The sequence below is a fragment of the Etheostoma cragini genome, chromosome 3 (assembly GCF_013103735.1).
Source record: "Etheostoma cragini isolate CJK2018 chromosome 3, CSU_Ecrag_1.0, whole genome shotgun sequence".
NCBI lineage: Eukaryota > Metazoa > Chordata > Actinopteri > Perciformes > Percidae > Etheostoma > Etheostoma cragini.
The window spans coordinates 13,367,826-13,388,022 of NC_048409.1; the positions used below are offsets into that span (position 1 = coordinate 13,367,826).

A 20,197-nucleotide genomic window follows, 5' to 3' on the forward strand; every position below is an offset into this window, starting at 1 on the left:
ATATATATACACACACACATATATATACACATATACAGACAGTATATTCACATACACACACACACATGAAACAATTTATCTGATTTGGTAAGTTTAGGGTTACACAAAATTATACTGATATGATTGCACCTATTGCAGTCTTTGGCTGTGAAACTGTGAGTATAACAATTTATAAAAGTTTGCCAAAAATAATCAATACACTACCTGCAGGACAGATTGTGCAGTCTCTCAGTCTCTGCAGACCTTCTTTTGGACCATAAGTCCCTGCAGGACAGGGTACAGCTACACCACCCACACAGTAATGACCTGAGGTGAAGAAAAACACGTTCTCAATGTCTCAAAAACATATCAAGCTTCTTCCAGAAGGACAGTAACATAAATGTTGTATGTAGAAATGAACGCTCACCTATTGGACAGACCACACATTCTAACTCTTCCCTTGAGTCTTTGTATGTTCCTGGTCGACAGGTGGTCGTTTGACCAGACCTGTGGGCATGCTGGCTCCAGCGGGGGGCCACAGCTCTCCCACACGGCAAAGAAGTATCATTACAGCTACGGCAGTAAGTCTGCCCAGGTGTGGAGGACCATGTAGGAGGACAGGGGAGCGGCTGTGACATCCCACTATCTGGACAGTAACCTCCTATGGCAGGCAGATGACACTTATATATCAAAACACTGCATTAAGAGCCAATTAGATAATGCTAATTTTTATTGAAATACCTGCTGGACACTGCAGGCACTGGACAGTGCACACAGTGGAATAGAAGCCCGGGGGACAGTCATTGCACAGAGTGTGATCTACGTTGGGCTCTTTGCCAGGCCCACACTGTAAGCACATGTAAGAGATGAATAAAAAATAAAGGAAATAAAGCATATTACTTTGATTAATTTTTAGGCACACTTTACCAACAATTTACAATGGCAAACTAGACGTTGTTCTCTTAATTGGATTTGGAATTGGAAAAAGTCTGCTGTTGTTACCTTACTAGGAAATCCAGACGTGCAGATGGAATCTACAGGGCATGTCAGACACTGTAGGACCCCCTCTGGGGAATGCTGTCCTGGGGGGCATAAAGAGAGAGTCCCATTGGCTGGATCGCATGAGAAACCTGCAGGACACAGCCTACAGTCCACTTTGTCCACTGCACTGATCAGACCTGGAAAACAAGGCTGTAAACATAAAGAAATGAGTAAAGACAACAGTACAACCCCCTGTCGCACTGCATCAGGGACAATATTTGAGGTACATAGGTATAAACGCACACGCTAAAGGGAAAAATGTGAAGTGAAGCTTAAGTTGAAGACCTTATTATTATTACTTCCACCTTTGCTTTATTGTTTTTCTTGCTATGACAAGTCTTATTATATTAAGTAAAAAATGCCTGTGAATCGGGTTCATTACTCAAAAAAACATCTTAAGCATATAACATATGCAATATTTCTTTGGCTTTCAAAGAATGGCACAAAGGAAAGCTTTGTTGTATGATAATTGTAAGTTATCGACAGCCGCCCTTTTACCTTGCAGTCACTGATACTACTTTTCCCTGTGTAGAGGTTGAATGTTCCTGCTGGACATCTATGAGGTGCAGATACATTGCCAGTACAACTAAAACAAATAAAACAAATTATAGTAATGTAGTATCTATATTACAGTTAAACGTCTCATTAAACACATTTAATTTTTAATCTTATTTCAAATGATTACATGTGATTAAAAGTAATAATGTATTTTTATATTAAAGTTGCATTGATGTATTTTCATAGTGTACCGTACACAGTAAAATTACATGTTAGTGATTTCAAAAATGGTTAATGACTTACAAATGACCAGAGGGACACTCCAAACAAAGCTGGTGGGAGAAGTATTTTCCCTCTGGACACTGAGCAATGTCTGTCTCTTCAGAGAGGGGGAGTTCTGCACTCCCTTCAGCTGATTCTTACGAATATAAATTAATATCAGTCATTAGTTAATATGTTTGTTTGACCGTCTAGTCAATATGGTATTGGTTTTCTTAAATAAGCTCAATTTGTTAAATTAAAAAACTAGCACTTTTAACTTTCAATTGCTCTTACCTGAGGCAAGTCCAGATTGTGTCAGATGCAGAAAAATCCATGAAGCTGAAAAACAGAAAAGGTGCATTACTTTCCATAAACACATTATCACTGAAGTCCACGCTGGTTATTTTTATTGTTTGTATTTTCATTCAAGACTGCTTGGTCTGAGCCTACAGGACAGTTTGTTTAAATGCATGAAAGTGAGAGGCCCTCAGTCACTGAAAGTGAAACAAGAGCATGAAATGTGAGTCCCATGTGATTGCTCTAGCCGATAATGGAGTGCGATGATGTTCTGTAACTGTACCACTACTTCCATAATGCATGAGTACGTGCTAAGGCTAACCTAGATATTGTCTCTGGGAGTGGGTTACTTCACTTATTTATGTTACCTCTGTAATTCAATTAGGTTTTAAAGAGAAGAATGAGACAGATGAAAATCTGAAGAGTTTCTGGAATCTAACAAATCCACAAGCTTTATCACAAAGACCCCTTTTGCCTTCAAAGTGTGAGGACTTCTAAACGAATTATTTAACGTTAGTGGAAAATTAATGCCAGACATCCTTTGTTAAGCGGAGTGCAAGCTACAATGGTGCATCAGTATTATATTTTTTAAAAAATGTATGCTTTGCACTATTAATACATTACTAATATTTGCTTGATTCAATATGTTACTGTGTCATTTGTGTATCTCTATGTTTGAGAATAAGTTGTGTTTTTACCTGCAGGAAGTCAGGTGCAACATATGGAAACTTATGAATTATTTTTTTAACACAGCTCCAAATCCTGTTGTATACCACTTCCTGTACCCTTACTAAAGGGTTGGAACATATATGTGGGTATTTCAGCATTTCTGCAGGTGCATGCACCCACAAACTACGTGAGCACAAGATATTTGGTTGCATGTTTTGAGGAAGCAGTAATCAAAGCAACAATGATGATCTCAGTCCACTTTACTCTGCTCTTTTTTTGGGTGACACAAGGTAAGTCATTGGACTAGACTTCAGCATTTAACTGTTATAAATATGTGTGCATGTTTTCCATAATGCATGCATCTATAAAAATGTGTTCTGTATTTTAATTTAACGTTTATTTCTGTAAGGCTCATACAATGTCCCCTTTTTGCAGATTTTGTGACCTGTATTAATATGAAGATGCCTGTTGATTCCGTGGCTGTAGCGTTAGGAGACTCTCTAACATTGAACTGCACCTACAATTGCTCCGGTGGATTTGTTCGTGGCTGTTGGAGTAAAACGTCGGACAACACTGGCTGTCACGGGACATCAATCAAAGGCAGATTGTGTACAATGTCCTTTCATCTATCAAATGTGTCCAGTGAAGATCTCAAGAACTACACCTGCTACACGGTAGCCACAGACGACCCTCAACTTCCACAGAAAACAGAGCGCATTGTTTTACTGCAACTTGAAGGTTATTGTATGAACATCTCTCTCATATACAGTGTGTATATATATATATATATATATATATATATATATATATATATATATATATATATATATAGTCAGTCAGTCTTTAGAAATTCTTTTAGAAAGCAACAACACTCACTGCAAAGCCTGAACTAGATTTAATTTCAATGTTTTTTTGTGTGCATTTTTCAGCTCAAACAAGTGCCCCAAACTGGACGATTACCCCAAATACTAAAACTAAAAATGGTGAGGACCTTGAATGTTTAATTAAAATGTCAGATAAATATCTTACAATTGTAACATTGTTATCTTGCTAGATTACTTTTGATATATACACAGTTTATTCTACATTTCACAGCATCTCTTCCCGCTAAGCCAAAAGAATCAAGTGGAGGTGAGATGCAGTACATAATGCTGCGTTTATGAAGGTAGATAATGTTAATGCAATCCAGGTTAACGTTGTTTCCATGTTAACAGGAGAATTTACTGGAATTAAGGTTTTAGCAACAGTTACCGTTGCTGTAGCCATGGTGCTTGCAGCATTGGCTGTTTACTTATGTCTGAACCGGAACAGACAGAGTTGGAATGAGAAAGGTGATCACAAAATATTACACTATTTTCATTAATTGGCTGTAAAAAAGTAAGACTTTTGTGAATAGGGAATACACACAATTTCATCTCTAATATTGTGTTAATATTGTCATACATTCCAGGAGAGCCTGTTGTGTCAAGGTCAGGGTGAGTACAATTTAATAACAACTATTGGGGGAAATCTGTGTTTTAACTTCAAAAATATATATTTTGCTAAAGTCTTTATTTATATGCACTTGTATCAGGTCACCACTACCTCCCCATGCTGTCCTCTCACCAGTGAAGGGTAAACAGTTTAAATATTAAAAAAAGTGCAAGACTATAGTCTCCAAATGCAGTCCTGCCAATAATACCTGTCATATTCCCCAGGGACAATGTCAACACAAAGTGAAAGAGTGACTTTGAGGATTCCTACACCAGGTGAGATCAACTCTGGATTAGCAGCACCACGCTTGTTGTTTTAGTGATCCAGCATCATGGTGTGCAAAAAAAGACTGGCAATGACAATAACTGATATATTGAATATTTTCTTTTGCCCAGATAACGAGAGTGACACTGAGGTTCCGTACGCTGACATAATGATCACTGTCCGAGGTGTAAGCACACCAGAGCTCACCCAGGTTGGTTACTTGACTCCTGGAGATCAAAAAGAGGTGAGGGCTGGACTTCAGAGTCAATATTTTGTTCACTTTTAACTTACTGAATCCCAAAGTCCTCCGATAGTTTAGTCTCCTCTGTTCTAAGAGCAAATCTAGATCACGTATGAATCTAAAAACAGGTAAATAATGTCTGTTGTTGTGGGAATGACTAATAGAACCCAAATGCAGACAGTACAAAAAGAGTAAAGGATAAGGTTTATTAGAATGTACTCAAGTGTGCAAAGGCCAGATTTCCCTCGGGGCTTATCCAAAGTAATGCGAGCAAGGCAGAGCAGGCTGGCGGCTTGATCCAGGGAATCGAACGAGCCAAACTTGTAAAGATTTGTCTATCTGATCTGATCCTGAATGCAGAGGATAACCAGTGTATGAAGCAGAGGTTGATTGTGGCTGATGAGAAGCAGCCAGACACCTAACTGACACACACCTGGCTCCACCCTTGCAATTAAGACAAAGAGAGAGAGAGAGAGAGAGAGAGAGAGAGAGAGAGAGAGAGAGAGAGAGAGAACAGAAACTGCTACACAGAGGCAACAGGCCTGACACCTATGTTATATGGTGGTCTCATATAGTTTACTGCTGTTGGTTTACAAGGAGGCAGACACAACAAACAAAATTACCATAAACTTTAATCAACACCTCTCTAAAAACTGATTATAACCTTCATGAAGGTAACGTTTCTTGCAAAGGTGCTGAATTACATTGTATTAGTTTAGTTAGCTAGGTCTTCTAAAAAACTGTTAACTAAATTGATGTGTTGTTTAAATGTTAACCAAGTTATACTTTTTTTATTGTCATTAATTTTAATGTTGGTTTACACATAATCTGCAGATTGCAAGGTTAATCTATACGTAAACCTAATACATTATTTGGGAGTAAAACAAGTGGTTGCTCAGAATGCATGTATTGTGGTCACTTTGAAATACAACATATAATACAACCACGTTTGTCTATCAGTAGGCTTATGATAATAGGAATTCAGAACCTATGTCTATAAACGTTAGTTTTTGGTTTTGTTCGGACTAACCTTTGGAGACCCATAGACTAACGTTCCCTACACATTGCGTGTTAATGGGGTAGTTATTGCAAGACCTTACTCCATGCTACTGAGCCTAACTAGGAAAGCACCACCCCCCCCCCCCCCCCCCAAAAAAAAACCAAACAACTTGCGACATTCATTATTCTCAACATGCGAACGTCATGAGTTTTCTCTGCTTCTCCTCCAGTGGTGGGGAGAGGAATCAAGGTCTCACCTGCAGGCCTCACGTTCAGCTGACAGACTGCATGTCCCCCAGCCCAGAGAGGTCAGCCGTAAGATGAGCACCAACTCTGAGTATGCAGTCATCACATATGCCTGACTGGGTTCGTTGCTGCTGGAAACGGAGAGGGAGAAGAGAAACACGTCTGTTTTTAGTTATACATGCTACATTTTATCTGTATTTTTTATTTCAGTAATGCCTTTTTATATGCAACGTTAGCCTTTTTTGTTGTGGTGTGTTCTGTGATTGTAATGAACCCGCATTGTTATCCAATAAAGTCATTCCTTTCTGTGAGTTTCATGACATTTGAGCCTCGTCAGTGTCCGTAATTGACCTTACAACCGTTGCCTAGAAACAGTTATCAACAAAACGCAGTAACGTTAGCTAACTATTGTTAGCTATCGCTAAAACATTCATAAGTAATGTTAAAGGTGGATACGGAGTGCGAGTCATTTCAGGTAACATGTCTAGCTAACTAATTACTTATGTTTTGACATGTTCTAAATCTTGCTAAATTTATAACGTAAGTTTTAGCAATTTAGCTAGTGTGTGACAACTACCTAGCTAACGGTACTCTATTTAACTAGCTAAAGCTAGTGTTGACGTTATAAATAACTGTCGTCACAAACGCTTTATTCTGTGAAAAGTTCCCAGTGTTACCTAGTTTTTTTCCTCTTCTACACATCAGGAAGAAAGTAAATTACTGAGAAACCCTTCGACTTCTCCTGGTCGGTTAACCCTATAGCTATCACAGAAGTTCCGTCCCAGTGTATCCAACCACAAAAAAATGTCAGTACCTTTTTCCAACAATCACCTCCGGGTCCCGCGAGGATTTGGTACCATCCTGGAGGGGCTGGCCAAAGAAGTCCTGCGAGACCAGCCTGAAGATATTCCTAAATATGCTGCACAGTACTTCGATGCTCTTCTCAAACAAAGACAAGGCAAGTTGAAAAATTGCATGTGGCAAAAGTGAGACCGATGCCGTTAACTGCTGTCAAATAATTGATTGGTCTTTCTTGTAGATAGTGGCATGGACCCTTCTGCCTGGGCTGCTAAACTGGAAGATAGATTCTATAACAACCATGCATTCAAGGATACTGGGGTACTAACTAAATCAAAGTCACAGCTGTCATTACACCTATACATTTTCTTCTGTTTGTCAATACGTTTATTTACCATTACACCTCTTCCTTCCCAACAGCCTGGTGCTGAAAAAGAGCCTGCAACAGAGGTGACCGTTCCCAAGTGAGTCTCATCTTATTGTGCTATCAACAGCCAGGAAGATCAGCAGGAGAGGGAGAGGATGGACATGAGGGAAAGAATAGTAATAAGTGACAAGCAAAGAAGCAATGAGTATTAAAATAAAAGAAGTAGTAATGAGAATTAAAATAAAATATATTTTTCATGTTTAATACTATAAGGTGTACATCTGGAGTTGCTGTGTGAGGTATTCTGTAGATGTGGTTGTTGTTTGTTTGTTTGTTTGTCCTGATTAGGAAAATGAGGAAGTAGAATTTGGAAGAAAAAATGTGCACAATCTTGAACCCTATTTACCCTATTATCCAAAATACATATTTATTTATTTATATTTATTCTCTAAATGTAGCGCTATTTAACAAACTAGATTGTTTTGGTGTGAATTGCCCAGTGTTGGAGATATCAGCAGTAGCGATGTCTGCCTTCTCTCCAGTATAATGGAACTAGATTGTACTCTGCTTGTGGTGCTGAAAGCCCCAAAATAATACATTTAAAAAAAAAACTCAACTGCAATGTGGCAAAAATCATGACTCAGATTGCATTATTCAAGATCATCAACAGTATCACCTTGCATACTCATGCAAGAGAGGTTCATGATCATGACAGTGCAAGATGTAAATGACAGCATTCTTTTCGGCAGAGCTGTGATGTTTGTTAGCTCAGCTGAGCTAGCAGTATCAGTTAGCTATATACTACCCCAAGCCTGCAATGTAAAACCACAAAGGTCTTCTACATGGTGATACGGTTGGCAGTTGTAGTTTCCTAGAAAGAAAATAATTCAAAGTAAAACTGCTCACAACCCGGTCCGTGCAATATCTTGAGTGACCGGGTCATGATTTCTGGGGCTTTAAAAACCACAAACAGAGTTCCATCTGGTTCCATTATATTCGAGTCAAGGCAGATATCTCTATGGACAATATCTCCAACACTGGGCAACTCACAACAAAACTATCTATGTTCATTATTAGTATATTATTATTATAAATTATTAAGAGGAAATAAATGTAATTTCCATTTTGGGGTGAACTCTCCCTTTAAGCAGTATTATATAGCACAATCACTCAACAGCTCAGCCACCAATGTGGTTGGAACAATGCATTGTCCAAGCTCATGGAAGGTGTCATTTTTTTAATGCTTGGAATTAATCATACATTTTTGAAGGTCACCTGTGTATTAAGAGTACTTTCAGGTTAGCAGTGTCAAGTGTGAGAAGAAAGGGCAGGACTAAAGGACAAGAGGCCAACAGCTGCAGGACTACAGTCACAGTAGCATTATGACTATGTATTGTTTTTAAGAATCGTCTCTTAAATCACCATTATCACTTAAATCCCCTCCCAGTCATATTCAACATTCATCACCTTAAGTCTTACATTGTGATTGGTACTTTTTTTTAGAGAAAAATCATGTGAGTCTCAACCTGAAGATGAATCCAGTCATTCAGCAGAACCTTCAAATCTTTCCACCACAAAAGTCTCTGAAGAGGTTGATTTAACTGAAAGCAAAGATGAAGAAGAAGAAGATGTTGATGATGATGATGATGATGAAGAAGAAGAAGAAGAAGAAGAAGAAGAAGATGTTGATGATGATGATGATGATGATGGAGAAGAAGAAGAAGAAGAAGAAGAAGAAGAAGAAAATCACGATTTAACAGAGAAAGGTGTTATTTCAGTGGGAATGGGACATTCAGAAGACAAATCAGTCAACTTGATCGCAGCTGCAGATGGACAGCCAGATGAGCTGATTGGGGCAGAGGAGGAGAAAGAACCAAAATTAACTACATTAGATCAAGTTGACAGGGCAGCTGATAGAATTGACATCAATTCTGCTTCAGACCAGGATATATCTCAGTCTGAGCTAGAGCCCCCTGACGTGTTATCATTCAGAGGGATTTCATATGTAGATGTGCGTGCTCAGGAGCAAGGAACGCCAGAAGAGGAGGGAGGTGATGAACAGGTGATTGTAGTTTTTGATGAGGACATTGTAGACCCAGAAGAAGAGGAAAATGCTGACGTTGAAGAACCTGTTGAGGTCTTTCCATATTCTGATGTTAATGTGTGTGCTACAGAGCTCAGAGGAACAGAAAAAACAATGGAAGGAGTCACTGCTGAAGATGATACAAATGTCATTGATGAGGAGAGCTCAAAACCCCAATCTGAGGAAACATTTGCTCAGTCATTGTCTCAATTTGAAATCCATGAGAGCAGTCAACAAGAAGCAGAAGATCAGATAGATTTAACAAAGGAGGAGGAAGGACTAGAGGCTGAGGCTTCTTCTGGTGCGATACATGAAAGTGTAGCTTATGTAGAGGGTGGTATAGACAGTAATGTTGTCACAAAGGAGGAGTCCTTGGTTGAGATCAGCTTTGAAGATGTTCAAGAGGTTGAGGAGAAACAGCAAGGGGAAGAGGGCTTTATAGAGGTCTCACAGGATAAGGTATCAGAAACGCAACGGGAGGAAGAGTCAGAAGAGCCTACTGCTTTGGCAACAGGCCAATACATATCTAGCACACTAGACCATGATGAACCTGAAATGATTGGAGTTGAAAAGGAAGCGAACTCTGAATGGGGTGGAATGAAAAGTCAGCACGACGCATCTGATATGACGGAGAAGGTGGACACAAATGATTCTAATTTAAATGATAGTGAGGATGAGGATGATGATGAGAAGCATGAAGGTGTTAGAATCATCAGCTCAGTATCACATCAGCCCACCAACGAGACAGTCAAAGAGAACCCAGAGGATCAAACCGATCACAAAAATGAAGATAATGAGAAGAGAAGTGAAGGTGAATTTCAACAGAATGAGGATTCTGAAAAAGAGGCAAATCTAAACAACCCTAACTTCAAAGAAGATGAGACAACAGACACGGTTGGAAGAGACAAAGAGGACATACATACAGAAGGATATAATATGGGGGAGGATCAAGAAATTGATGAAGGCGATGTGGAAAATCCCTCATCACAAGTGACCCAGTCAAATATATCAACCGCTGCAGTTGAGAAGGAGAATGAAACTTTAGAGACAAGTGCACAACATCTACCAAAGGAGAACGAGGCGAGTCAGAGAACACCTGTAGAGTCACAGCCAGAAGATACTATGATAGGAAAAGAGGTCATATCAAAGGAGGGGAGTTTAGAAGCAGAGGAACGTGTGGAAGAAGGAAAGGTTGAAATACAAGAGAAGAGTGGAGCAACGTGTGAAGAGGGAAGCATCAGCCCGACTCAAAGGGTAGGTCGGCCGGCGGCAGACCACCAAGGACAGGAGAGGCCACTTGGGTCTGGAAAAGACTCCACAGAGCCTGAAGGCAAGAGTGCTGACAAGGTAAAATGTGATGCTTCTTCTCAACACAGAATATAATAATCCAATACACAGTGGCTTGAGAAAGTTTACACACCCATACTAAAGTTGATTAAAAAGAGGAATAAAAAAAAACATCTTTTGGAAATTGATCTTAATGCCTTAATTCAAAACAATTAGGAAAATCCAACCTTTTAAGGACACCAATTTTCTTTGTGAATGAATAATGTCTTGTGAATAAATAAATGTTCTTTGTGTTCTACATAAGTATACACACCACTATGTTAAATCCCCATAGAGTCAGGCACATTTTTATGTTTAAAGGCCAGTTATTTCATGGATTCAGGATATTATGCATTCTGATAAAGTCACCTTGTACTTTGGAATTAAAATAATCATCATCACATACACCATACTTAGAGATTAGCATGATGTTATTTAAATTAGCTTAATAGCTGGTTTTATTTGCATTGAGAGATAATTTTATGGAAAATCCCCATACCAATCTTTAGGTATGGTGTGGTGTGATGTGATGTGGTGGGTTATTTTAATTCCGAAGGCCAAGGGAACTTTATCAGGATGCATAATATCCTGATCCATTAAATAACTGGCCTTTCAAAATAGAACATGTGCCTGCCTCTATGGGCTTTTAACATAGGTGTTTGTATATTTATGCCCCCTTTATTGCAAGGAAGAACATTTATTTATTTACAATATATTAGTCATTCACCGAGAAAATTGATGTCCTTAATTAAGGCATTAAGATCAATTTCCAAAAGATGTTTTTTTATTCCTTTTCTTAATCAACTTTAGCATGGGTGTGTAAACTTTCTCAGGCCACTGTATGCATCAGTAAGGCCTCATATTTCACACAATTGTATACACCTTAACATTATAGATGAACAGTTTTGCAATGAGGAAATAGCTTTGATAGTTTACCATTTATGGCCATAACTTGTATGATTTAAATATAATCGAGGCTGTTGCAACTCACCACTTCTCCTCCACTTGTATCAGCAGGCTGAGAATAAATCTTCTGACAGTTTCAGACATAGGTGTCTTTAGCTACAGTCTGCTCTGCTCCCATTCCTGTCTCAGGTAGCCTATATAAATAAACCCTTCAAGGACGAGTCTGATCAACCGTGCCCCTTATTTTTTTACTGTGGACCCTCTAGCGATAGGTGATTGAAAATAGTTAATTTTCTGGATTGCGGTTCCTCCAAGAAACTTTGAATGTCATCAAGAAGGTTACAATCAAAATCATCTTAACTGAAATGTGCAGAAATGGTAGTTTGAGTCTCAAAGTTCACCATAATCTGTGTCTTTGTTCATGGGGGCGTGTTCCTGATGGCGTTTGAGGCCTTTGCTCTGACACATGCTCATAAAACTGTAATACTGCTACTTTGTCAGTTCTATTTTCAATCTCCTCATGGGAGCCACCACAGCCTTCACAGATTGGAACTTCCTTCAGTAAACTGTCATCATATAAAACCGAGTGGACAATTTGTCTTGTGAATTAAGGCCTTTAACATTTTTACTGCTGTCACAGTTAGCCCTGTCTGATATGTCTGGACCAACAGGACTCCAAACACACACAGAGGGGAGTGTAGGAAGGGGTACTAAGTATGTTACCATGGTAACCCCTTACCATCCTGCTCCCTCTTAGTGTCGTCATGGAATTAAAAGGAGGTGGTGATGCTGATAGTTGCTAGGCACCATCTCTATCAGCAATCTACCTTAATAGCAATTTTTAACTTACTGATTAAATAGTAAAACAGCACTTTGTGTATTTTCACGTATAAAACATACAACGGCTGAAGGGATTTTAGTTGAATCCAAGCTACCACAATACCGTACAATATTGAGACTATCTATTCTAACAGTGACCTATCGGCAGTATCTTGGATGCTTTATCTATTCTTTTTACTTTTATTTACATGTTTTTAATTCACCGTTTACTAGTGCCTGCAATGATGTTTCTATATCTTCATCTTCGTTGGAGAATAAAAACTGGTATGAACATTAATGATGAGGCGTATATGAGCAGACCATGATTGATTACAGTAAACTGAATTACACAGTGGTAATGGTCCCTTCAGATTAACAGTAATTTGATCAATATAGCAAGTCATCTTTGTGAAATTAAGCGTGAGGATAACTTAAAATATTGTTTGAATGGGTAGAAAATCAGCAGGAGAGCGTTACTGTCATAACTCAGATAAATGGATGTTTTCTGTTTGCCTCTCCGTCTTGTCTCTGAGGCTGGCAAAGGAGTGTGGGCGGCCATACCAGCTGGGATCAGAGGGATGGAGAGGGTTGTTAGCTCACTCTGCCTCTAATAAATGTATAACACCTCTGAGTGTAAAACAGTCCAAGATGCTTACACTGTTTTATTTTCACGCTATTAAGAGAATTTAAAGTCAGCATTTATTGTTTATGACCATCTGGCTTTTTACACAGTATTTCCGTTAAGTTAGTCATCTGTTTTTATTTGTGGAGTTTAGTGTTGTAACACTGCAACTTGTGAATTTTTATGATGCTCAGTGCATGTGATAGTCACTCTGTGGATTCCTAATTTACATCCAGACTGTATAGTTCATCATTTGGACGTGTTTTAAAACGGTCAAACTTGAAATCACTGAAATAATCTACATATTTAATATGTTTCAGTTACTTTTCTTTAGTCTTTGGGTTGTTAGGCTGTGCTCGTTGAATGTTAATGTGAACACAGTAGAACAGCAGCTTTAATGGGACTCAAAAGATGGAATGCATGCTGTCATGTTTGGAGGAGGTCTCTCTTTCCCTCCCTCCCTCTTATTCTCTTCCTCTCCCTCTGACTGTATGTCTCTCTCTCACTCTGTGCATGAGCGGGTGTTTCTGAACATACAGTGATTTTTAGTAAGAGCCAGTGAGGCATCTGTTTTGTACCAGAGACACATTTAAAGAGAGCTTTGCGTGGTCCACATAGAACTCGAGGCATTCAAGTCGTACTAGCTCACCTGAAGACTGAAGTTGTCTCTGAGAGTAAGAAATGGACTGTCACAATGTAAGTAGAAGCTTCAGATTAACTTTTAAAATAAAGTCCTGTATTTCATTTTTAACCACTCATCAGTTTGGTTGATTGTGTAATACAGTTAGTTAGTTACTTATTGTATTTGGTAGTGTTTGCTTGCCCTCCACCTGCATACTGACATGTGTGTTTTTGTCCCTTTTACTAGAGTAAAATATATTATGTTAGCCATTTGAATCAGTGTAACTCACACATGTTACATTCTTCACAGAAGACGACCAAATGAAGTAATATGTTGCCCAGTTTAAAAGCTATTTTCGTGGATTTGCTATTAAGTGGATAATATTAGAGATTTGCATCAGAATATTTCAAATCAATTTCTGTCAGCACAAGTCGAAAGACCCTGAGGAAGTAAAAACAACAAGACCTGAGAAGGTGTGTAGCCAGCCAATTTCAGTGCAGTACTCCGTTATCTCTGCTGCAAAAAAAACTGGATTCTGGCTGCACAGTGAGCAGTCAGACAGAGAGGCTAATGAATGCTGGCTGAACAGGTGGGTGGTCACACTCCTACACTGGAGGGGTTTCACTGGAGACATGATGCACTGCTTTACCAAAGCAGTGGGATGACAGTGGGCTCGTTCTGTGGGTTGCCTTTGTATGAAATGTCAATCTGTTTCTATAAGCAAAGCACGGGGTGTAGATGAGATGTGTTTACCACAGAGTTTGAATTGGTGTTTACATAACTTGTCGACAGCCTTGCCACTTTTCTCCTGACATATGACAAGCCAGAATTTCTCTTCCGCACACCCCCATGTTTCCTTTGGGACAGTGGATGCTGTACTTTCAGTCGCTAAACGGGCTGCTGGTGTTGACTACAGTAGTATTTGTGCTGGATCATCCTTTTTTGGCCCAGATTACAGAGAAATAAGTTATTTTGTGCACATTTGTACACCAACCTTGTTTCTTATGCATTTGGGAATCTATATCGTATGTCATCTAAATGTGCAGTTTTAGACCTTTTTTAAAAACAGTTTCCATGGTAAAAAAGAGAAGAAACACAGCAGACAATGATGATTCATTACAAAAAAGGCTGACTCAGACATCAGTGAATTATATGACCAGAGGAGAGGAAAAAAAGATGCAATGTGGGTTAGTGACCAACTAAGAACCCCGTTAAAGTCATGTAATTAGGGTGAGCCACTCTGCAACAAGCACACAATCCTCACCGTCTAATAGATAGTGTTTTGGCGTGTACAGTTACGAACATATGGTATCGCAATCTGTTGAGGGTTAGATTCTTCCAGCCATGTTCAAGGGGGAAAAACACCCACCCATGTGATCATGTAGTATGCTACCCTTCTGTGATAGACTTCTGGTCCTTTCTGCAGGAGGAGTGCAGCCGGCCCCAGGAGGAGGAGGACATCATGGACATCCCTCTGGATGACCCCGAGGCCAACAGGGCTGCTGCCAAGATCCAGGCTGGCTTCCGTGGACACATGACCCGTAAGAAGATGAAGCCGGAGGACAAAGCAGAAGGGGAGGAGGTGAGCAGCACTGGGGATGTGCTCAACGGCAGTGAGGGGGGCACAGGTCAGTGGTGTAGAACCATGGGATAAGGTCTCATAATGCCTTCAGAGAAGGCATTATGGCGATGACTGTAAGGATGGTAACGGAGTCTCCCATCAGGAGCTGTAACCACAGTAGGTGACGGAAGGTAAGCAATGGAGAGCATAAGTTGCTTATTTGACCGTATACAGACCCAGAGTTAGAACAATTCAATATTCTATAAAAAGAAAATAACTAGTATAGCCTAGTTTGATGTTCTGCATGGTGTTGGTTGAGCATAAGATTTTTTCAGGTGTCCCATAATAAGATGTTCGAGGGAAAATGTGACCTTTTCTCAGAGCCGAACGCATGATGCAGGAGCACAAACTGATTTACCATTATACACGGGAGAAGAAACCATTTAAAAGCTATACATAATTAAATACACCTGTTAGAGGCCCTTATGGGTTATCCCAAGTGTCATTACTGCAATACATAACCGAGTGACTCATTTAATTACCCATGCAGTCTCCGGCTACAGATGATGGAATATCTCAATTAATAACTCTCTTAAAGGGGTTATAAATCCATCTCTTGATAGATGTATTGTTAAATTGCTGGAGAGATAAGGTGTATGTCAGAGTTCAGTTCACCTGGAACATCGTCAAGTTTCATTCTCCCAATCGTAAACACGTTTTCCTAGTTTGTATTTTATACTACTGGGGACACGGAAATGGTTTCAGTATTCAGTTTTTAGTCCAAAAATGGTTTGTTGTTTTCTCCTGAGAAGAGGAAACACTTAGATTAGATTGTATGCTTTTTATCTCTGAAAAGGGAAATAGAACACAAAGTCATTGTAGTATAAGTTGTACTAAGAACTAAGAAGTAAGACAAAGCTGTAGATTCCCAGCCCTCAAAATGTCACTTTTTTCTTTGAGACAAAGCAGCATTTTCTTTGGGGATGTGGCTGACACAAGGGATGCTCTTCAATGATTCTCCTTAACCCAGTTGCTGGCTGCCTTGCATCCTTATGTAGGATATGTATTTATAGCTCCAGGTGCATTAGGTGCAGGAAATGCTTCATAAGGCCAAGCAGAATTAATGGACCTGTCGGAATGGAACCATGCATTCCCTCCCATTGGGGGAGAACCCCTTTTCACAATAGAATTGGGCTTTTTGAGTTTATCTGTAATGTAAGCCATGTTCTTAGCACTACAAAATACGTCAAAACTTAGAAATTATTCTACAAACAGATATTTGCATGATGGAAAGTTTCACCTCCTCTGAAAATGAATTCTCTTAAGCAGCAACTTGATATCAAGTTTTCTTCAAGTGTGTTTTTATTATAGATCCACCCACAAGTATCCGCACAGTTTGTGGCTATGCATCCGATCCTTTAACCTTGACGATAAGAGCGTTAACAGAAACAGTTTTTTCCAGGCTCTGTATTTAACTACGCCTCGCCTGTTTCTGTTTTTAGAGACAGGAGGATCGAGGGCAGTAGAGAGAGACGACACATCTGTGCCAGAGCAGTGACGCCTCTGTCCTGACCTGGATGGAGAGAAAGAAGGGAAGCAAGGTAGCGAGAGATGGCTAACATAAGCTGGCTGGGCTGGCTTTCAGGCACACCTTTTTACCCCAGGAGTCTTTTTTTTTTCAATACAAATTAGCAGTAGAGAATGAACCGACAGTTTTGAGGGTGTGATGTGAATTTATATGTGAACTTCAACACTCCTTTTCTGCTTCTTCAGCACTCTCATCAGTACGAATGTCTTTGACCCAGAATTTGCAACTCACTGCATGTACTTGTGAAACTTCTGGTAGTGTGCTAGCTTTTAGATGATGATCTGTGAATGTGATAAATGAATGTCCTCTAAATGCTAAACAGGGCTTATTGTTGGATGGATAGGTTCATACCATCTGTGTACAAACCTTGTAAGCACTTGCTTTAGACTTTGCATATTTAGTGGATTAAATTATTTGTTATTTTGCATTGTTAACGATGTGCTTGTATCTCGACTTTTATTTACCTATTTGACATGCTTACAAAAAGTATTGAAACCGCAGAGAAGTGAAGTAGCTATGTATGCTCTTTTTAATAAGTTACTTAATTCAGATTGCACCTCAATTTTCTTTTTGATCATATTATAAGTATGTTCTTTTTACACCTATTCAAGCATTTTCTATAAATCTGATCTTCCAGAACAGTAAGCATGCAGTGATATGATAACACTTTTATTTTTCTCCAGATGCGTTTGGTACAGCTTTCCTTTAAGACATTACTTCAATATGCTCTGTTGTTGTGTTGGTAGATTTAACTTGTTTGACATATGTTAAATCAGGTGTGTGAAATTAATTATCATAGTTTGTAGAGTCATCATGCTAACTAAATGAATAGTACCTTGCTGAACTTTGCTGTAGAGTCATGTCATTACACTAATAAATCCACCTTAAATATACAATGAAATGTTTGTTTGAAACTAACCTTTTCTGTCGTCTGTCACTTCCATTTCTATTCCTCATTGATAAAGTTAAGATTTTTGTACAACATTACAGCAACCAAAGCTGCCCTTTTTTCTTTTGTCTCTGCAACGTAAGCAAGGCTGCTAATTAGAGAGAGCAGTTTCCATGAAGCTAAAGCAATGCTTTGTCTCCTGTGTGGCTCTCTTGCACAAGGAATCCCATGAATAATTCATTCCATAAAACTGTGCATTTCTCATTTTACAACTGCCAATTACACTAGACGAATTAGTTGGGGTTTTACTCATACTAATAGACATTTGATAGGGCTGTTTAAATAACGAGATTGTGTGCATTGGATGTATAACATTATAAAATGTATTCATCCTATCAACAGTGCATTGATGTGAACAGCTTCACCACTGTGATGTGTGCACCTGTTGGATATTTGGTCATACCTTTTTTATATATCTATCTTTATTGCAATAAGGCTGTTTAAATCCCCAAGGAAGCAACGCAATTTGTGCTTTGTCTTACTTTGCTAAGCTAGAGCATCTTCAGTCTCCTAGTGCTCCCACTCAGCCCACCTACACACATCTGAGCCATACAGCACTCTGCACAAACTCAAACTGCTCATGCATTCTCACACAGGAAAAACACAACCCATAGTTTAGTATGCAGATCCCCATCAAGTCACTCATTTGCTCTCGTGCACACATACACAGGCGTTGCTGACTGTGTCACCAGCTGTAGAGATGGGACAGTCAAGATGAGTCTTGCTCTCTGTGGTTTTTTGCAAACAGTGTGCAAACCACTTCCTTCTCAGGCTGACATTCCTCCTCCGCCACACTCTCATAAACATCCTCTACGGGTTTTATATGGACCAAATCTCTCTTTTCTCCTACTCAGTCCCAGAGGTGCCATGGCCATGTTCTCCTGTCTCTTTAATGACTGTGGGTGAACAATCAATATTCTGCACACCTTTAAACATAGCACAACACCCACTTTGTGTTGTAGATTGAATTCTGAGAGTGAGGAAAAAGACAGGTTTCCACAAACAAGCTAAAGCATCCTTACGTGAGTCAAGTGAGTCATGTGAGAGTGCGAGTTTGAGAAGCGCGGCCTTAAACTTGCCACGGTGAAACAAAAATTGATAGCATTGTCTCTTTTAAGCTGAACATGGGCTATTTTAAGAGTAGAGCATGTGTAAGATCTGCTTGCTTGGTTTGTGCTGTTTCTCAGACGGCTTGTCAGAGAGAAAAGTTCTTTCTGGTCTCTTGGGTGATAATTAGATATGAATAAGCCAAAAGAAAACAGCAGGGGGCAGAATTATCTGCTTTCCAGTGATTGTGCCACTGGCCACTGGCATCAACATCTCAGGAGATACAGTATCTTTAATACCAAGTAGGGTACACAGTTCAACAGTAATGAAATAACTTAAATGTTGCAGCTGCTTAAACAACTCCTGATAGATCCCCATCAGTTACAGAGTAAGATAAAAGAATCACAGTCAAAATATGTGATATTGGCATCGTGGTGTATCACATCTTTAAGATACATTTTGTCAAATGTGTATATCTGAGTCACATGGGATGACATCAGACTTGTTGTGGATCAAACATGGTAATGGTTTCAGGGACAACACAAGCACCCAAACTGACTGAGACACACAGGCCCCGCCTGTGCTCCTCTCTCTTCCTGTATTGAGTGAAAAGAGTCCCCATTGATTCAGAGTGTGTGTTAGAAGATCAGAGGAAGAGGGAGGTGCTGCTTTTATCGAGGGCAGAGGTGGAGGGGAGAGGTTTGGCTTTGATGGGCCACTACAAAGGAGCCTGAGCTCTGGGGGAGTGATGGTGAACAGCAGCCGCTCCCACATTCCTGGAGTTTTCTATTAACCATGATTCCTCCTACGCATAAAACCTCCATTTGTTGTCAAACAAAACGCTCAAAAAAAATCAATGCATGCAAGCTTGAATTTCCAGGACACATTGGAACACAGATGAAATGATTGAGGTAACACAAATAGATGCATGTGGTGATAATATATGGTTTTATTTCAACAAATTGGCCAAAGAAATATAATGTGGATGGTTCACTACAATGTTCTTTAGTGTAAAATAAATTATCAGTTGAACCCTTTCAATTTATTTGGGTATTTTATTAGATTTTATCATATATATCATGTATAATGTTAAAAGAGTGATAAAAATGCTTCAAACATTACATGAACGTGGGGGAAAAAAACAAGAAATACTTCAAAAAAAAGACAAAGTGACGGCTGTGGCTCAGTGGTAGAGCGGTTGTCTGCCAATTGGAAGGTTGGTGGTTCGATCGCCGCCCCTGCAGTCATTGTCGAAGTGTCCTTGGGCAAGACACTGAACCCCAAGTTTCCCCCGGTGCTGCGCATCGGAGTGTCAATGTGTGTGAATGTTTATCTGATGAGCAGGTGGCACCTTGTACGGCAGCCCCGGCCACAGTGTATGAATGTGTGTGAATGGTGAATGTTTCCTGTAGATGTAAAAGCGCTTTGAGCAGTTGTTAAGACTGGAAAAGCGCTATATAAATACAGCACATTTACATTTACAAAAAAGTCAGAAAAAGCTTCAGAAACTTGATTAAAAAAGAACAATAACAATGTAAAAG

The 20,197-nt window shown here is 39.4% G+C and overlaps 2 protein-coding genes and 2 long non-coding RNA genes across 8 annotated transcripts in view; 2 read left to right on the forward strand and 2 right to left on the reverse strand.

The window, feature by feature from the left end:
- The window catches only part of LOC117942565, a 1,195-nt gene extending 606 nt beyond the window's left edge, over positions 1 to 589 (reverse strand). Inside the window, exons 1-2 of the long non-coding RNA XR_004656156.1 lie at positions 407 to 589; positions 205 to 306 (exon numbers count right to left, since the gene is read on the reverse strand). This is a non-coding gene — a long non-coding RNA (uncharacterized LOC117942565). The remainder of the gene's footprint in view (positions 1 to 204; positions 307 to 406) is intronic.
- Positions 590 to 999: 410 nt separating this feature from the next.
- LOC117938690 lies at positions 1,000 to 2,121 on the reverse strand. Its single transcript, XR_004655469.1, has 4 exons — positions 2,074 to 2,121; positions 1,822 to 1,936; positions 1,519 to 1,606; positions 1,000 to 1,170 (listed from the first exon to the last, which is right to left on the reverse strand). It is a non-coding gene; the product is annotated as an uncharacterized LOC117938690 (long non-coding RNA).
- Positions 2,122 to 2,835: 714 nt separating this feature from the next.
- Positions 2,836 to 6,204, forward strand: LOC117942071. The gene is made up of 10 exons (XM_034867380.1): positions 2,836 to 3,035; positions 3,181 to 3,483; positions 3,675 to 3,728; positions 3,841 to 3,876; positions 3,960 to 4,076; positions 4,196 to 4,220; positions 4,319 to 4,359; positions 4,443 to 4,493; positions 4,614 to 4,726; positions 5,953 to 6,204. Exons 1-10 carry the CDS (start codon positions 2,987 to 2,989, stop codon positions 6,082 to 6,084), a joined length of 921 nt encoding a protein of 306 aa, XP_034723271.1. The 5' UTR covers positions 2,836 to 2,986; the 3' UTR covers positions 6,085 to 6,204.
- Positions 6,205 to 6,297: 93 nt separating this feature from the next.
- On the forward strand, positions 6,298 to 17,556 carry spa17 (sperm autoantigenic protein 17). 5 transcript variants are annotated; one of them, XM_034867379.1, is made up of 8 exons: positions 6,349 to 6,443; positions 6,528 to 6,534; positions 6,731 to 6,926; positions 7,008 to 7,087; positions 7,187 to 7,230; positions 8,637 to 10,563; positions 14,938 to 15,139; positions 16,575 to 17,556. In XM_034867379.1, the coding sequence occupies exons 3-8, from the start codon at positions 6,773 to 6,775 to the stop codon at positions 16,628 to 16,630; spliced, it is 2,463 nt and encodes an 820-aa protein (XP_034723270.1). In that variant the 5' UTR covers positions 6,349 to 6,443; positions 6,528 to 6,534; positions 6,731 to 6,772; the 3' UTR covers positions 16,631 to 17,556. The 5 variants fall into 5 exon arrangements, with proteins under 5 accessions (XP_034723266.1, XP_034723268.1, XP_034723270.1 ...); XM_034867375.1 differs by lacking the exon at positions 6,528 to 6,534 and having other exon boundaries at positions 6,298 to 6,443; XM_034867377.1 differs by lacking the exon at positions 6,528 to 6,534 and having other exon boundaries at positions 6,298 to 6,443; positions 14,938 to 15,093.
- The last annotated feature ends 2,641 nt before the right edge of the window (positions 17,557 to 20,197 follow it).

Coding starts and splice junctions, on each gene's coding strand:
- spa17 (XM_034867375.1), top strand. CDS start 6,408: ATGTTAAAGGTGGATACGGAGTGCGAGTCATTTCAG. Junction 7,231..8,636: donor ACAGAGGTGACCGTTCCCAA/GTGAGTCTCATC, acceptor ACTTTTTTTTAG/AGAAAAATCATGTGAGTCTC. Junction 10,564..14,937: donor AAGGCAAGAGTGCTGACAAG/GTAAAATGTGAT, acceptor TCCTTTCTGCAG/GAGGAGTGCAGCCGGCCCCA.
- LOC117942071 (XM_034867380.1), top strand. CDS start 2,987: ATGATGATCTCAGTCCACTTTACTCTGCTCTTTTTTTGGGTGACACAA. Junction 3,729..3,840: donor AAATACTAAAACTAAAAATG/GTGAGGACCTTG, acceptor TACATTTCACAG/CATCTCTTCCCGCTAAGCCA. Junction 4,494..4,613: donor TTTGAGGATTCCTACACCAG/GTGAGATCAACT, acceptor TCTTTTGCCCAG/ATAACGAGAGTGACACTGAG.